At 38.9% G+C, this 15,413-nt stretch overlaps 2 protein-coding genes across 14 annotated transcripts in view; one reads left to right on the forward strand and one right to left on the reverse strand.

Annotated features, from left to right (window-relative positions):
- LOC105490614 (family with sequence similarity 227 member B) overlaps positions 1 to 8,719 on the forward strand; it is a 283,260-nt gene extending 274,541 nt beyond the window's left edge. The window contains exons 14-17 of one of the 3 annotated variants that reach the window (XM_011756416.3): positions 1,648 to 1,725; positions 2,844 to 2,918; positions 5,291 to 5,360; positions 8,444 to 8,719. In XM_011756416.3, coding sequence (XP_011754718.2) covers positions 1,648 to 1,725; positions 2,844 to 2,918; positions 5,291 to 5,360; positions 8,444 to 8,542 — 322 coding nt within the window. In that variant the 3' untranslated portion in view covers positions 8,543 to 8,719. Of the gene's footprint in view, positions 1 to 1,647; positions 1,726 to 2,843; positions 2,919 to 5,290; positions 5,361 to 5,402; positions 5,512 to 8,443 lie in introns of all 3 variants that reach the window. The other 2 variants (XR_011625306.1, XR_011625305.1) reach the window with 2 other exon arrangements.
- LOC105490574 (galactokinase 2) overlaps positions 1 to 15,413 on the reverse strand; it is a 275,378-nt gene that overhangs the window by 94,426 nt on the left and 165,539 nt on the right. For 7 of the 11 annotated variants that reach the window (XM_011756346.3, XM_011756355.3, XM_011756391.3 and 4 more), the window contains one exon: positions 8,864 to 9,158. The exons of 2 other annotated variants lie outside the window; for them this stretch is intronic. In XM_011756346.3, coding sequence (XP_011754648.1) covers positions 8,951 to 9,158 — 208 coding nt within the window. In that variant the 3' untranslated portion in view covers positions 8,864 to 8,950. Of the gene's footprint in view, positions 1 to 8,863; positions 9,159 to 15,413 lie in introns of those variants that run through there. 2 more of the 11 variants (XM_071099371.1, XR_011625304.1) reach the window with 2 other exon arrangements.

Genomic DNA, 15,413 nt, shown 5'->3' on the forward strand with positions numbered 1-15,413 from the left:
CAGCACTATTCACAATAGCAAAGACATGGAATCAACGTAGATCCCCACCAACGGCAGACTGGATAAAGAAAATGTCATACATATACACCGTGGAATTCTACATGTTCATGAATAAAGGACGAACTCATTTCCTTTGCAGCAACATGAATGCAGATGGAGGCCATTATCCTAAGTAAATAATACAGGAGCAGAAAACCAAATACCACATGTTCTCACTATAAGTGGGAGCTAAATATTGGGTACTCATGGACATAAAGGTGTCAACAGTAGACACTGCATACTATAAGAGAAGGGAAGGGAGGGGAGCAAGTGTTGAAAAACTATCGTGTTCTATGCGCACTACCTGGGTGACAGGATCATTTGTACCCCAAACCTCAACATCATGAAATATACCCATGCACCAAACCTGCACATGTACCTCCTGAATCTAAAATAAAAGTTGAAACTATTTTTTAAAAAGTACGTACCAAGTGAGAAATAAATTATTCAAATAAATGAATAAAATACTTAGTGAAAAATAAATAAAATGAGCATCAGCAACAGCCTTGAAACAGAAAATAAAGTTTTTTTAAAAATGGGCAAACTACATTCAGAGAAAGAGGTAATACTGAAGTTTCACAATGGGAGCGGGGCTGTAAGAGGACAGTTCATCCCCTATATCTTAGTGATGGCAGAGGTTTAAGAGCTCCTAGTGTTAACAGCGAGGCTAAGGTCTTCATTTAACACAAGCAGAGGAGCTTGTCTCCTTGCTAATATTGGCCAATACTGGTCAATTGCCACTTCAAAAGGGAAGTGGCTGCTTTGCCAGATCAGGCATGGGTTAAGGCCAAGGTTAGGACATATCCACAGGCTGTACCAGAAACAGACAGGACAGAGGAACCCAGCTTCTTGAGCAGCATACTTGGGCATTCTGATTACCACCTTTCTTCTGGGCAGAGAGCGGAAACCAGGCTAAGGCAGCCACACATGCTGCCAGTTACCCCCAAAGCCTCTTAGAAATAAAGAGTCTTTAAGGTTCTCAGTATATGTGAAAATGAAAGCTGGGTGTTGTGGCTCATGCCTGTAATCCCAATACTTTGGGAGGCCAAGGCAGGAAGATTGCTTGAGCCCAGGAGTTTGAAGTTCAAGACCAGTCTGGGCAAGAGAGCAGATCCCGTCTACAAGTACTTAGGAAGCTGAGGCAGGAGGATTCCTTTGAGCCCAGGAGTTTGAGGCCACAGTGAACTATGATCATGCTACCACACTCCAGCCTGGGTGACAAAGCAAGACCTGTCTCAGAAATAAATAAGAAAAAAATGAATTTTGGTACATTTTTAATATTTTGGTAATTTTTAGTTTTTACATTTAACAAGTTGCTGCTTTTAAAACAAAGACACACAAAAGGTAAGGTAATTACAGGATTTATGAAACTATTAAATCATAGTGCCCTGTGGTTGCTATGGTTGAGATAATGGGACAAGTTTAAAGTGGTGTTGCCTTCTTTCAGTCCTCTGGGTGTAACTTCGGACATAATATTCATGTTTATACTTGAGACTCTTCATTACTGAAAAGTGAAGTCACATAGTCCCCTTGGTCCCTCTGTGAAGGGTAGTATTTACTTCCCAAATGTTCCTAATTAAAATCATTCCTTAATAATAAGCCTAGCACACTACCTGCTCCAACATACCGTGATGTTATAAAGGAGGCAAAAAGACAATTTGCAAGGAACCAAAAGGATTTTAGGATGTAAGTTGATGCTATACTATTGTTAAATATAATACTTTTTTAGAGCTGGAAACAGAGAAATCATCTAAACTAAGTTCCTTATGTTAATCATGAGAGTCATGTCTGAGCATCTTACAGACTCAGAGATTCTTTTCAGGTAAGTGTCAAGGGTGTATGTTGTAACCATGGAACCATGGCGAGTGAGAGGGACAGAAGAAAGGAAAGCAGCTTTGCTTGGTGTGACTGGAGGGGTGCACCTCAACAGGAAGAGGCAAGAGCTCCAGGGAGTGGAGATTGGAGTATCGTCCATTTACAAAGATAAGCCCTGGAAGACCAGCAGAAAGGTTCCCTGCAGTAGAAGGAATTCCCTGGAGCTGGGGTGGCAGCTGGGCTGGTGTCAAGCAAGGAAATCAAGAGAGCAAAGTCCTTCCTGAAATGTTTTCTTGGGGGAACATTTTCAGTTATTTGTACTTAATTTAAATAATTGCTTGTGGTCAGCCATGGTAATCTTACGTGCTAGGAAGCTAGGAATGGGTTAATGAGAGAATATCCATCAATTTTTACAAGAACAAATTGGCAGGGTCCACTTCTTCTGTCCATGCTATCAAAGTTACTGCCTTGAGATGTCATTGCCTTTAGGGGGAGAAAAGATGATCCTCCCTTTTGGGTGCCTCCTGCTGTCCAAGGAGCACCTCCAAGAGAGGTAAACGGAGGACCACCGGTTATGTCCTATCCAGTGCGCAGATCTAAAAGCCTGCACCCCCGTTTTCCAAGGGTCCCCATTCCCCTCCCGCCCACCCACCCACAGATGCATGTGTACGTCCACACACACATACCCCTTAGACTTCCTGCACTTAGTGGGAAAAACAGGGATGGACACCTTTCCAGAGGGCCCCCATGGTAGCAGAAGGTGGAGTCCAGCTGTCGTCAGGCATGGTAGGTGATACCGTCGGCACATGTTTGTAAGAGGGAATGTGCTGAGGGATTCTTTACACTAAATAGTGCATAGGGAGGGAATGAATTGGTTTGTCGAGGGCTTTTATTAACACATGTATTATCAGTAAATTGCTGATTTATTCTTTTCCAATTAGTAATGCCTGCATTATTTTAAAATTTAACTTCAAATTTTGACTTTATAGGGAAAAGCTCAGAATTAATGAAGAACTAAAACTTCTAAAATGGCGGCAGGAAAGAATTGACAAGGAGCTTGATAGGTTTGTCTCTTATTCAATTGGTAGTGCTTAAGATCATCTTTAATTGAAGAGATGTTACATAAAACCACAAAACTGCAAAAAAAGTTTTCTAGTTAACAGTTAATCTGGAGTAACATTTTAACTTTCTTTATTCACAAAATAATCTACTCTGATCATTTAATTAATCGCTAAACATTATCATCATCTACTTTTTCCTCTCCAGCCACAGGACTTAAGCTCAAGTCCTTTTCAAAATAAACCGATAAGCGTGCCCCATCCTATGAAAGTTGTAAACTAGAAAAACAACCGATTTAGCTGGTCTCTCTTGGGCTAGTTTTTTATTTCTCTTCTTCCCCTATGCATATAAACATTTTTCCTCAATGAAGGGACTCATTTGTTTATTTTATAAATTAAACCATAAGAAGAAAAACTATAAAGTATTGAGATTAACCTACTTCTTACAACACACCGGCAAGCACGTGCAGAATAAGAAGTATTAGACAAGTCCAGCCCTTCAAACAAGCCCCCTAGGGAGACGGTAACTTTGTGCCAGTCACACTTCATACTTCTAAATACGATTTTAGAACTTACAAAGCTAGTTTTCCAGTCACATGAGAAAATTAAACCCACTACTTTAGGATCTTATCTCACTTTTCACCAAAAACTTTATCACCTAGCTTCCTGCTTCACAACACCTGTTATAAGGTTCCATTCCGGGTGACTCTTACAAGTTTCCAAAGATCAAATCCACACAGGACAAGTTTTCACCACTGAGAATATGCAGAGGAATGTAGGACAATTTTCAGAGTAACTCACAAGAAGTATTCAAATATGTTTAATGCAATGGCACATTGTTGAAAAATACGCATTCGGATACATAAATCCCATGTGCTTGTTAAAGTTATAGGCACAGTGTATGAGCTTCCATTTGTAATCTTGAAAAGAGATATTCATGAGAGGAAAGGCAATCAGAAAGAGGGAGGATTAGTAATGTTATAAAACTTCATGAATATACTAAAACCACTGAACTGTACACTTTAATGGTTCAATTTTATGGTATGTAACATATATCTGAATAAAACTGTTATTTTTTTTAAGAGGGGAGATTGTAAACTAGAAGAGTGACTTGGAAGAGGGAGTGATTTTAACTTAGTGAGATGAGACAGATTCTAAGGATACTGTGCAGTTCAAGGAGATTCTAAGAAGGTGTTACTGAGAATCGACACCGTAAGAGCCAGATTTGAGACAAGCATGGAAGGAAAAATGTGAGGCCTAAAGAGCAATCAGTGAGGAGGAAACCCAGCTTGAGAAGACAAAACAAGCAGAGAGAGAATGAGTGAGGGGGCATGTGCCAGTCACAGAGCACGAATGCAAGAGAACCTCCGACTAAGTAATCCCACTCTGCCTTCGGGGTGTGCTGGTCTAAATGCTGAAGACACCTCGGATAGGCCTGGCAAGGGGTTAAATAGCTCATCTAAACTGGCTGCTTCAGCAACGTGTATTTGGGATTTGCAGAAAATTTTACTTCCTGCCAATTTTATGGAAAAATAGTTTTTAAGTATGTCACTTGAAAATTGCCAGTGAAATTAATAGTCTTATACATCCTTTATTCCGTTTCTCTTTCTCTCATCTTTGTTACTTTTACTAATGTTTCTCCTTGTCTCAAGTTTCTATCCTTCCTTGCCTAGCTACCATTGCTTCTCCCCTCATTCTTAGATCTCTGGAAAAGTTCCTGCTGCTTCCTGAATTCAACCATTCAAGTCCTTCATAAATATTTCTTGAATGAATACTTGGTGATAGATACGATGAGATTCCTGGATCCCTGCTCACAATGAGCTTACAGTCTAGTAAGCACTCTTACCCACTGGCCTTTTCCATCTCCCTCTCTTTCTTCCCTGTATCTCTCCCTCGCCAGTCTCTTTTACTCTTCTCTCCCCACTGTCACTCCTTAAAGTCTGGGCTAGAGCCTCATGAGTGGAATCAGTTAAAGCAATACTCTGTGAACCATCTAACTGAAGAGGATGTGCCACTGCTGGGATGAGAACCACACAGTGGGTGGAATTGAAGGCCTGAGTCATAATGCTTGGGTTCAGACCGTCTCCTTGCTAGATGTATGACTGCTGTGTGTGTGTGTGTGTGTGTGTGTGTGTGTGTGTGCATGCACGCACATGCAGCGGGGGTGGGTGTCCGAACCTATCTAAGCCTGTTTCCTCATTTATAAAATAGGATAATAGTAGTGCCTACTTCAGAAGTTTTAAGGGTAATTGAATTAATATATGTAAAGTGCTGGGCAAATGCCCAGTATATTAAATTCTTAATAAATGTTGCTTATTAGATGGTGTCAGTATAAGGACAATTAGTTTGGTTACTGATTTTCTTCATTCCATTATTAGACTCCAAGCAAAAGCTACCAAGAAACCTCACGAAGTGAAACAGGACTTTGAGAAGTTTCTACATGAACTGGTATGTTTTCTTTCTGAAAATAATTGAGAATTCTCTCTCTAGCTTCTTTTATATAGACTGGACAATATTTCATAAGAATGTATGGTGGCACATCCAAATTACAGTGGCAGAAGAGGATACATTCTTGTCATTTAATCATCCACATGCACATGTAAGAAAATCTCTGTTTTACATATTGAGTGACAACTCACATTCACGTTCCCCATTTCCAGCTTCTGACCAGGAACGGTTTATGTAACTGAAAAGCTCCAAATGCAGTTAGAATTACAAACTAATAATCACTGATGTTTGAAGCTGTATTTTGTTTTTCATTAATAATTCAACAAAATCATATTGGGTACCAACAGCTGTGTTAGATGGATGGACCCTGCCCTCAATTAATGGAAACACAAGGCAGAATATCATAAGGTTCTAAATAGGACTCAAGTATGAGAAAGGAAGGAAAGAAAGGAGCCTGTTCCATCTTTCTGATTTTCCTTGTCATCTTCTCTTTCGCTTCTCTTTACATATGGGCAGTCTTGTTAAGTCTGAAGGGCCTCCTCCCTCCCAACAGACAAGAACATATAGAGACTAGTGTACAATATGTCTGAAGGTTGGACAACTGGAGGTCAGGAATAGAGGAGAGCCTTTTATTTTCAGCATGTCAAGGCTTCCACTCAAAAATCTGGAGCAATCCCATTGGCTGCTAGTATAATGTCAAAAATGGGTCAAATCAAATTCCTACATGGGTCAGAAAAGTGAGAAAGTGGTGAAACACCTGGGTGTTGTATAATATACAAACAGGACAGTATAATAAGCAAACAGGACTATTCTTTTTATTTTTTTGTTGAAACAGGGTCTCACTCTGTCACCTGTCACCCAGGCTGGAGTGCAGTGCTGCAGCCTTGAGGTCCTCAGCTCAAGTGATCCTCCTGTCTCAGCCTCCCAAGTAGCTGGGACAGCAGGCACATGCCACCGCTCCCAGCTAAAGACTATTTTTTACATCCACACACGAAAATACTCATTTTTCTTTTTTTTTTGGGTCTATCTTCCCTACTATTGATAAAGATATGGGCACAGAGAAATACCTAATTAGAATAGGAAAACAACAGTGCAAGTGTGCTGATAAAGGGCAAGTGACCCCAGCTGGTAAGTGGTAAATGATTTGAGTGTCAGGGAAATTATTATACAAGCAGTTGTGGAAACTGTAGCGCACTGGAAAGCCGTGCCTCATCTAACAAGACAGCTACTATCTCAGCCCTAGTTCATTGATGCCCTGCAGAAATGTAGGACAAGTAGTATCAGATATTCCACCACTCAGTAATCCAGATTCTGAGTAATCCAGAATATGTGATACTGCTTGTACAATCTCCTGATTTGGAGCCCAAGTTTTTAGTCATTCTGTGGGTCAAACTATATACATCTCCAGACCAGATGTGGCCCGTGGGCTGCTGGGCTGTAACCCCTGATCTAAATGCTGCCTGGATTTGACTCTTCAAAAGCTAACTCCAGCCAGCATAGTCAATCTTGTTCTTCACAACATACCAAAGCAAACCCTTCACTCTCACTGAGCCTCCTCCATGCACCATGTCGGCCTGTACCCATAGGCTTTGCTCATCTGCAGTGTGCACTCCACAGCTTTTAAACTCTACTCATCCTTTAGGGCCATGCTCAAAATCCACTTACTGCATGATCTTTCTTCTAATGGCCCCGGCCCTATCCCTTCCAGGTAAGTTCGGCATCTCTCATAATGTCTAGAATACCACACAGTGATGGTAAGACTGAAACATAGTTCTTTTTTTCAAGAGAGAAATCAAAACACATATAGAATAGATCCCTCGCTTAGATGACCATGTGTGTCCCCCAAAGAAGAGTGCACACTGGAAATTTTTACTCACCTTTTGTGAAGAAGAAATCACCTAGTGAAAATTTTAAATGGAACAGCAAAGCAATGACAAGCGCCTTTTTTTTTTTGTTACACTGATCCAGGTATCTCTAAAGAATTATATACCAACCACAAATCCTTTGTGGAAAATGGCACAGTATTAAAAAATAAAAGATTATAAATTTAAATAAATACAGGTTTTGGATTTTTGGGTTTATAGAACTCAAAATTCTTTTAACTAATTTGACCCAAGCTTTCTCAAGCATTTACCTTTCTGCTAAGAATGAAAATGCATCAGAAGTTTATTTTAAAATAGAATATCGGCTTTCCTAATATTCTATGTATGACTGTTATCCTTTAAGAAATAAAACCAGCTTTGCGCAGGCCTCCCTTAAACTGAAATTCTAGAGGGTGATGCCCAATCTGTGAGTTAAACATTAATGAGCTAATGAAATCACAGAATCATAAGTAATTGTGATATTTCTGGATAATTCATGCCATAAAACCACTGCTATCTCAATTACCTGAGTATTTCAGCAAAATACTTTTTGGTCCAAATCATTACGTAATTCAGAAAGTGCTTCCTATAGTCCATCCACGAGAGAAAGCCAGTCATTTGCCATCACTAGCCAAACATTTCTGCCCACTCTTGATGTACATACAGAGGTACCCATCAATACCGTTACAAATCCCAGAATTCATTAAGTCTTTTCATAGTCACTTTCACCCACATACTTGCATACCTGCTTTATACTGGGGTGCATATATACAAACAAGCTTTTCTAGATAAACAAAGAAGGGATATAAGGAATGTGTGGGATTTCTTGGAAGTGGCTCTTGAATTAGAGAGGTATTTGAGAAAAAGTAGTAGAAAAAGAGTGATAAGAAAGTAAGTTCTATGAACAAACTGAATTATCTGAATTATCATCTAGATAATTCTTTATTTCAATGTGAATAGAAGAGACTTAAAGTGTTTTTTATCTAAGTTTTTCTGTTAAGTAATGGAGATAGCTCAGGGCCAAAAGAATTGAAAGTGGTTATTTCAATGATATCACATCGTTTAAAAATATTCAAATGAGTCTGAATTTTCTTCCCATATCCTCCTTTTGTCAGAAAAAAAAAAAAATCCTTACTCTCTTGATAATTGGAGAAATCTCACATTCAATTATACAATGTCCAAGAAAATCTGTGAAACTTTAATCATGTATTATTTTCATAGCGTTCTGAAGCTGAAATTGAGAGAGAATGTGTGGCATCACTGTCGTCATCATCATCATCATCAACAGAGAACTACAACTTTGAGGAAGAAGAGTACTAAGAGAAACCGGAAATGAACTCTATTTAAGAATAATGCATACAATTCAATGGTATCAGTTTAATTTTAACAATATATTTAATTCAAGTCCAATTCATGTAATCAGTATTAAGAGTGTGTTTTACCATTCATCTTTAAAATCTTCAAAGGAATAATTCTCAGTAAATTATTCTTAAAAGATCTGTCCAAGCATGATCTTGACTCTTAATAGTAAAACCATATTTTAAGATGGAAAAATAATCATTATGAAGCATAGAGAGCTTTCAATCATTTCTTTGAAAATATATCTTGATATAATAGCAACCATTCATCATAATACAAAACAGAAAGAAGATTAATTTACTGTGGCATAGAAAGTCCTGCCAATTCCTAAGTGTCCTAAATAGTTTCTCTGAGATTTTTTACATTTTTTCAGGCCTCAAGGAAAACCAAAGCCCCGCCTCCAGGTTTGGTAGCAAACAAACTCTGCTTCTCTGGTGCTAAGCTTCCATCACTCCTCTGGTAATAAGCTTTGTGCACATTGGCTAGGAAGCCGGGCAGCTTGTCCGCAGGTACTATTGATACTGCGCAGCCTCCCCATCCTGCTCCAGTAAGTCGTGACCCTTGAGCCCCCAACTTCCTAAAACAATGAGAAAAAAAATATTAGAACCTGTAAATGAAAATGCAACTGATTTGCTTGATATTTGTAGAATACATAGCCTATCTAAGTTCTAAGAAGAAAATACATGAGGGGTTTTTAGGTGTCATCAAACATTTTAGGACATTAAGACATTTATACTGTTTCAGAGAGTGATTTGGAATTTTTTCATTGTATCTAAATCTAGTCCCTGGTTTTGACTCCAAGTAGTAAGTCAACAGTACTCCTCCCATTTCATGACTAGCAATAACCCACTGTAATACTGATTCCATAAAGTAGCCACTTGAAGAGTTGTATAGCAAGCTTACAGGTAAATCAGGACGGAGGTGTTAAAATAAAACAGGCAATGGTAAAAGAAATGTAGGCAACCCTGAATCAGAAGGTCACTCCAAATGAGGGCAAATCAAAATTTAAAATGTACAGTCTTATACAAGGTTTCCCCAGTGGCTATTTCAGCTGCATTCTTAAGTCCGGGCTATTTCACAAAGAAGAATCAGTCCCCTAGAACAGATAGCCTAGTTCACTGAATAAACTTATCAACAAAAAGCTTGTTATTAAACTCCAGGTTGGGTGGGTGATTGGTTGACTCTCTAATGGAAAATTAAGCAAACCTTTCCACAAAGAGGATGGCAGTCCCTAGAGTTCCACACCACCTTCCCTGTGCCTTCTGGAGCTGGTCTGATTACTGGACTCAGAATTTGACATCAGATGAGATATATCTGATTGGGATGGCAACAACTATATAAAGGACCACACAGTAAGAGTTAATTTTAGTTACTGTAAACCAGGCACAGTTTCAAACCTAAGATTTTAACCAAAGTGAAAGGCCCTATCACAATGTACACAGATCACTTAGCTTTAAAAGATGCAATTTATCCTGACAAGAAAGTTAACATGTACTTATAATTAATTCTTCTTAATAAAATCCACTCCAAATTATTAGTGGATTAAAGGCTCTATGATTAATTTAGTACAATTTTGTCTCTTTTTTTCAATCTAAATGAGATACTTTAATTCCTGGACATATCAATAGAATACTACCTCTACCCTAGAACATCAGAATTACTGCATGTCAGTAATTGATTTTCCCATCAATGATTCTTCTCAGTTGATTTCTTTTTATCACCTGCTTTATTATATATATTAAAATATGCTTTTCAAATGAAAATAGGTATTTAAGAAAGAAAAAAATGCTTACAAACAAATGAACATCACTGATCTTCTCCTATCCCTTAAACATTCAGCTTATGGCCCAGTAGCTGAACTAAGCCTGAAATCCCATCATACAGGCTAAAAAATTTCTCTGACCTTGGGATCCTTGGATTATTCTAAATTCCTAGGTTGGCAAAGAGCCTGTTTGCAGTTTGTTGGATTTAAAAAAAATGGTTACCATATGCAGTCACATCAAACTCTTACGTGGAAAACTAAGGTGTCACTCAAGTGTCTCTGGAAGACGCTAAAATATGGGCATTAAAGCCAGCCATGACATGGTCTACCTTCTTATTTGATTTTCTAAGATCCAAAATATGCCATTTTGCTGCATTCAAGTTATCAAGTCTTTAAGGGTCCTCAGTCCAACTTCTAAAAGGCATATTTTATTATACTTTCTCATTTGAACAGTTTTTGAAAGCTGTGGTTTTTCAAAATTGAACCTAAAGCAAACTGAGAGTATTGTTTTTAATCTGGCTGTAAAACCTATAGGAATTGGGCCCGAGGTCTATTTTCCTGAGACTTTTACCAGTTTCCAGGGAGCAGAAGCTGGAAGTCTTTGTAGGTCAAGATATTCAATACTGAGTCTCCAGAGCTGCTCTGTCACCACCCTGCCTGCTACAGATGAAAATGGACTGAACTGTATCCATCACATGGTTTGAAATCACCAGGGCTCAAATTTCCCAAATCAAGAATGGTAAGTGCTATTATAAATAGCCTTCTGCCCTCGAGTCAGTGGCACATCTGATCACAAGTCAGGGCTGCCCCAGCAGCTGGTCAGCAGCCTGCCAAGCTACATACACTTACAAAGGCAGAAAGGTCTGTCTGCAGTGTTCCCTGCTAGTACTTAATAGGCCCTTTGGCATATGCCACAGAAATTCGGAGAAGACCAAAAGTTAGGAGACCACTATACACTTTAAATAAAGAAAGAAAAGTAAGTGAACCAAGGGTGTTTAGTGAACTTTTCATGTTTGTGCCTTTTTCTGGAAGAACAAGAAAACATTAAAGATTTATCTTCCAAGCTATTGCACATCAGAGAGGCAATACAAGAATTATAGAACCCAAAACCCTAAAATCCCTCAGATCCCACTTTGATAACTGTGATGACTGGATTGGGAATAATGTGGAAGGGTTTGTTAAAGCAACCAAGGCAGCCTCTGCTTTAGAAAGCATGATGGCAAAGGCTAGGGCAGATGAGGGATGGAGATGATGAGGAATGTTCTCTTTGATCCTTGTGTATTCACAGCATTAACTGTCCAGGCACCCAATATAGCCAAAGTCAAATTTCCTACTTTTAAGTGAACTAATTCGACCATAAAGCGCGAAGTTGCAAGATACAAAGCAATGGAGAGGGTGGGGAGGAGATCCAGAGAGACCCAACTGCACTACTCACTTGAGAAAGACGGAAGGTAAGAAATTATGCCTTGTATTTAAATTCTGTGTCATTTCTTTCTAAATAAGTAAATATATATTATACAAATGGATATGAAATAAATTATTTCAGGAAATCTTGAATTTAGGAACAGGTCACATCTATCTCTCTGAACCTAGCCCAGCACAATTCTAGGAATTTCATAGGTTCTAATAAATGGCTGCTGGACTACAATATTTCCCTTAAAATATTTTTAAAAATTATATGTAATATAAGCAGTCAGCAGTGTATTTTTTACTTGGGAAGACTTCTAGCTTCTGCTCTCTGGAAATGGCAAGAATCACAGGTAAGGGACCTTCTAGCAGTTTCTATGATTTCTATAGCCAGGTTAGACACTGTACCTTCAAATTGCTTTAGAGTCAAGAAACCACAGCCTTCAGTGTTCAAATGAGAAAGGATAAGAAAATATGCCCGCAAGTCTACTTTAGAAATGTAAGCCACTTAAAGGCCATTGAAGAGCAGTGGGTTTGGGTCCTGCAAATGGCATATATATTCGTAAGTCAAAGAGGCCCGAAGAGAAGTAAAGCCCTAAGGGGAGCTGAAATGGCTAGTTCCCTCTTTTTTTTTTTTTTTTGACAGGGTATGCAGATTAGCACTTAAGGTCATGGAGAAAGAGCATGTAACAATGGATTTGCACTTCATTCTTCCCCACTATGACCTTGTCAAAGAAAGGGTGCCAGAGGCTGAGCAGCCTTACCATGGAATCCATTGCAGAAAGACTTCTGAGGAAGACAAAGTAAATTAACTTTTGTAATCATAGTTAATCCACTAAAATTTGTCATTCATCTCCCTTAATAGCTTGGGCAATAATGCAGCAATTAATCCTCTCTAATTTCAACAAGTGTCAAAATGAAAATAAAAGGCATTAACTATTTTGTCTTAAGTGAAACTAGGGAACCAATAGTGAATGAGCTGTCTCACATATAACTGACTTGGTTTCAAAACTGTTTTGTGTTCTCCAGTAAATTCTACTTAAAATTTAGTCATTTCTTTCTGTTAACATTTTGTTTGGTTACAAAAGATATTTTATAATTCAGCAAACATTATCTTTTTCCTTCATTATTATACTTTGTTTCATATAATTTAAGTTCTAACATTAATTTAATTAAAAAAAAAAAAAAAGCCCCACTCTTTAAGTATAGTTTCTTTCCTCCTCCCTGCTCCTTTCTTTACATTCTAAACTGATTTTCTCTTGAAGAGCAGGAAAAGGTTCAACCAAAAAAGAGAGCTAGCAATGGTGCTCTTTCCCAAGCCCCCTTCTCCCCACTTGAGTCACAAAGTTGTTCTATACATTGTCCTATATGCTAACTAGGAGATGCCTTTTTAATTCAGTCTAGTTCAGATCACTCTAAGATTTTCTGCTTATGTATAGCACCTTAGGTATTCTAGGTATTCAAGTCCTTAATCTACTCATTCAATTAGTTGTCTTTTCATACAAATAGTTTCCAAGAAACCCTTCGGAAACACTAAAGGAATTTTGAAGTGCCATAAATGAACCAGGGAGGGTGATGTAAAGATTATATTTGGCAGTGCTCCTCCTTGAACCCATTTCAGCTTCCCTACTCTTCCCTCATTTGGGGAAGACAAGCAACCTGCTCAGGCTGCCCAGTCTTAGTCATACCTTCCCTACTGATGTTAACATTTTTAATGGTGGCAGGGAATTGTGGGGGTGGTGGTGGTTTTTAAATAAAGCAGTACTTTGCCAGAGGTTGTGTCTGTGGCACCAGTGGCTCACACCAGGCCTTGCCAGGACCTTTTCCAGTATGTCCAACACCTTTTCTGCCTGACCCAGTGAGACAGTCACACGGTTTCAGAAAGAACTAGGGCTTATGAGTAGCTCCACTGTTCATTTATTGAACCTTTCCCCATGTTACTACCTGCTACTCTTCCACCATCTGTCTTCCCCATCCTTTTTAACCATCCTTTATCCATCCTTTATCTTACTCCTACTAATTTCTGCATTCTTCTGAACCCCTCCTTCTTCCCTCATTGCTTCTCAGACATCTTCACAAGAGAAAGTCACAGCTTTTGAAAGTGGACAGTAGACTGCAATTTCACATGGTACGCAGATACCCATGTGAAAATATGTATTGACTGAAGGAGGGAATGACATCAATGTCTGCATCAGCTTAACTCCCCTGGGGCTATCCTCCTCTGAGGTTGCTCTGCCACTTAGGACCTTTCAGTAAATTGCAACCAACTGAAACATTTGAAGAATATTATCCGCTGGTCACAGTGACAGAAAAGAAAAAATTAATTGTCTAAGAAGCTTTAAGGACCAGACAACTATTCTGGCCAATATCTTCAATAAGCCAGAAGATAATCTTTCAATATGGAAAAGTTGAACCCTTTATAGTTATGGAATAAGTAGAAAATAACTTTCATACTTAGCAATTGTCCAAACAAAACAATCATGAAAAAGTGATGGAGCTCCTAAGTTTTTCACAGAGCTGAATTTTTCTCAGAAAATTAATACAGCAAATGAAAATGAAACACTTTATCTGCCATTAAGAAAGGATTTTCCAAAAACAAATAAAATGAAAAGATAAATAAGAGGTACTCTTCCAAACCCCTGTAAGACATAGCCATAAACTTTTCCACTAGAGCCATATTTTTTAAATGTATAGATCTAGAGACTGCTAGAACAGAAAAAGCCAATGAAGATCACAAAGTGAAGCAACAGTTCCAACTCACAGAGCGCAGAATGAAAAGAGAGCCAGAATCCAACCTTCCTAACTTCCAGCCCACTTTTTATCCTACTCTACACATTACGTTCCTGCTCAGCATGACTTTGCTTAATGTTCAAAGGCTGGAGACTATGACAACAAAGGCCTCCATCATAAAGCTTCAAAGCTAGGAGATAAAAATACGTTACAAACACACACATACACACACATATATATGACTGACATTTGAGTGTAATCACATCTCAGTATAACCCAAGGGGAGAGGCAGGTGTGGCAAAATCACTGGATTGGGAGCCAAGCTTTCCAATGAACTCATTATGTGAAACTTACTCAAATTATTTAATCTCTTAGTTCCTTCTTGGATCTCTAAGACCCCTTCCTGATCTAATATTTGATAGTACTCTAAGATAACTCTAACCCACAATGGTGAAGAGTGCTTTTCAAAAATGTGGCTTTTAGAGGCACAAGGAAAGTTTCTCAGGGCAAAAACCCACCAGTCGTCTTGATTTCTCTCTTTTACCCACACAGCAAAAAAGTCTTCCTTCCAAGCATATTTGGCATAGAATTGCCTAGCATTTCCATTGCCCCCTTTCTCTTCTCAAAGCCAGAAGCCTTCCAATGGCCTACACAGCCTATGTGGTATGGCTGCCCACTTCCTCCCTTACTTCATCTACTACCTCTCCTTCCTTCCTGGCCCTCTGCCATGCTGAGCTTGCTCAGCCTCACACCTGACAGCCAAGTATCCACCTCAGGGCCTGTGCACTTGCTGTTCTCATTTATTCACCTCCTTCAGGTCTCTGCTCAAATATCTCTTCCTCAGAGTGACCTTCTTCAACCACTCCATAGAAAGAGTACCCACCTAACCCTGTAGTCTGTACTCCTTCTCACTTTTTTCCATAGCACTTATCA

This window comes from Macaca nemestrina, chromosome 7 (assembly GCF_043159975.1).
Source record: "Macaca nemestrina isolate mMacNem1 chromosome 7, mMacNem.hap1, whole genome shotgun sequence".
NCBI classification, from domain to species: Eukaryota; Metazoa; Chordata; class Mammalia; order Primates; family Cercopithecidae; genus Macaca; species Macaca nemestrina.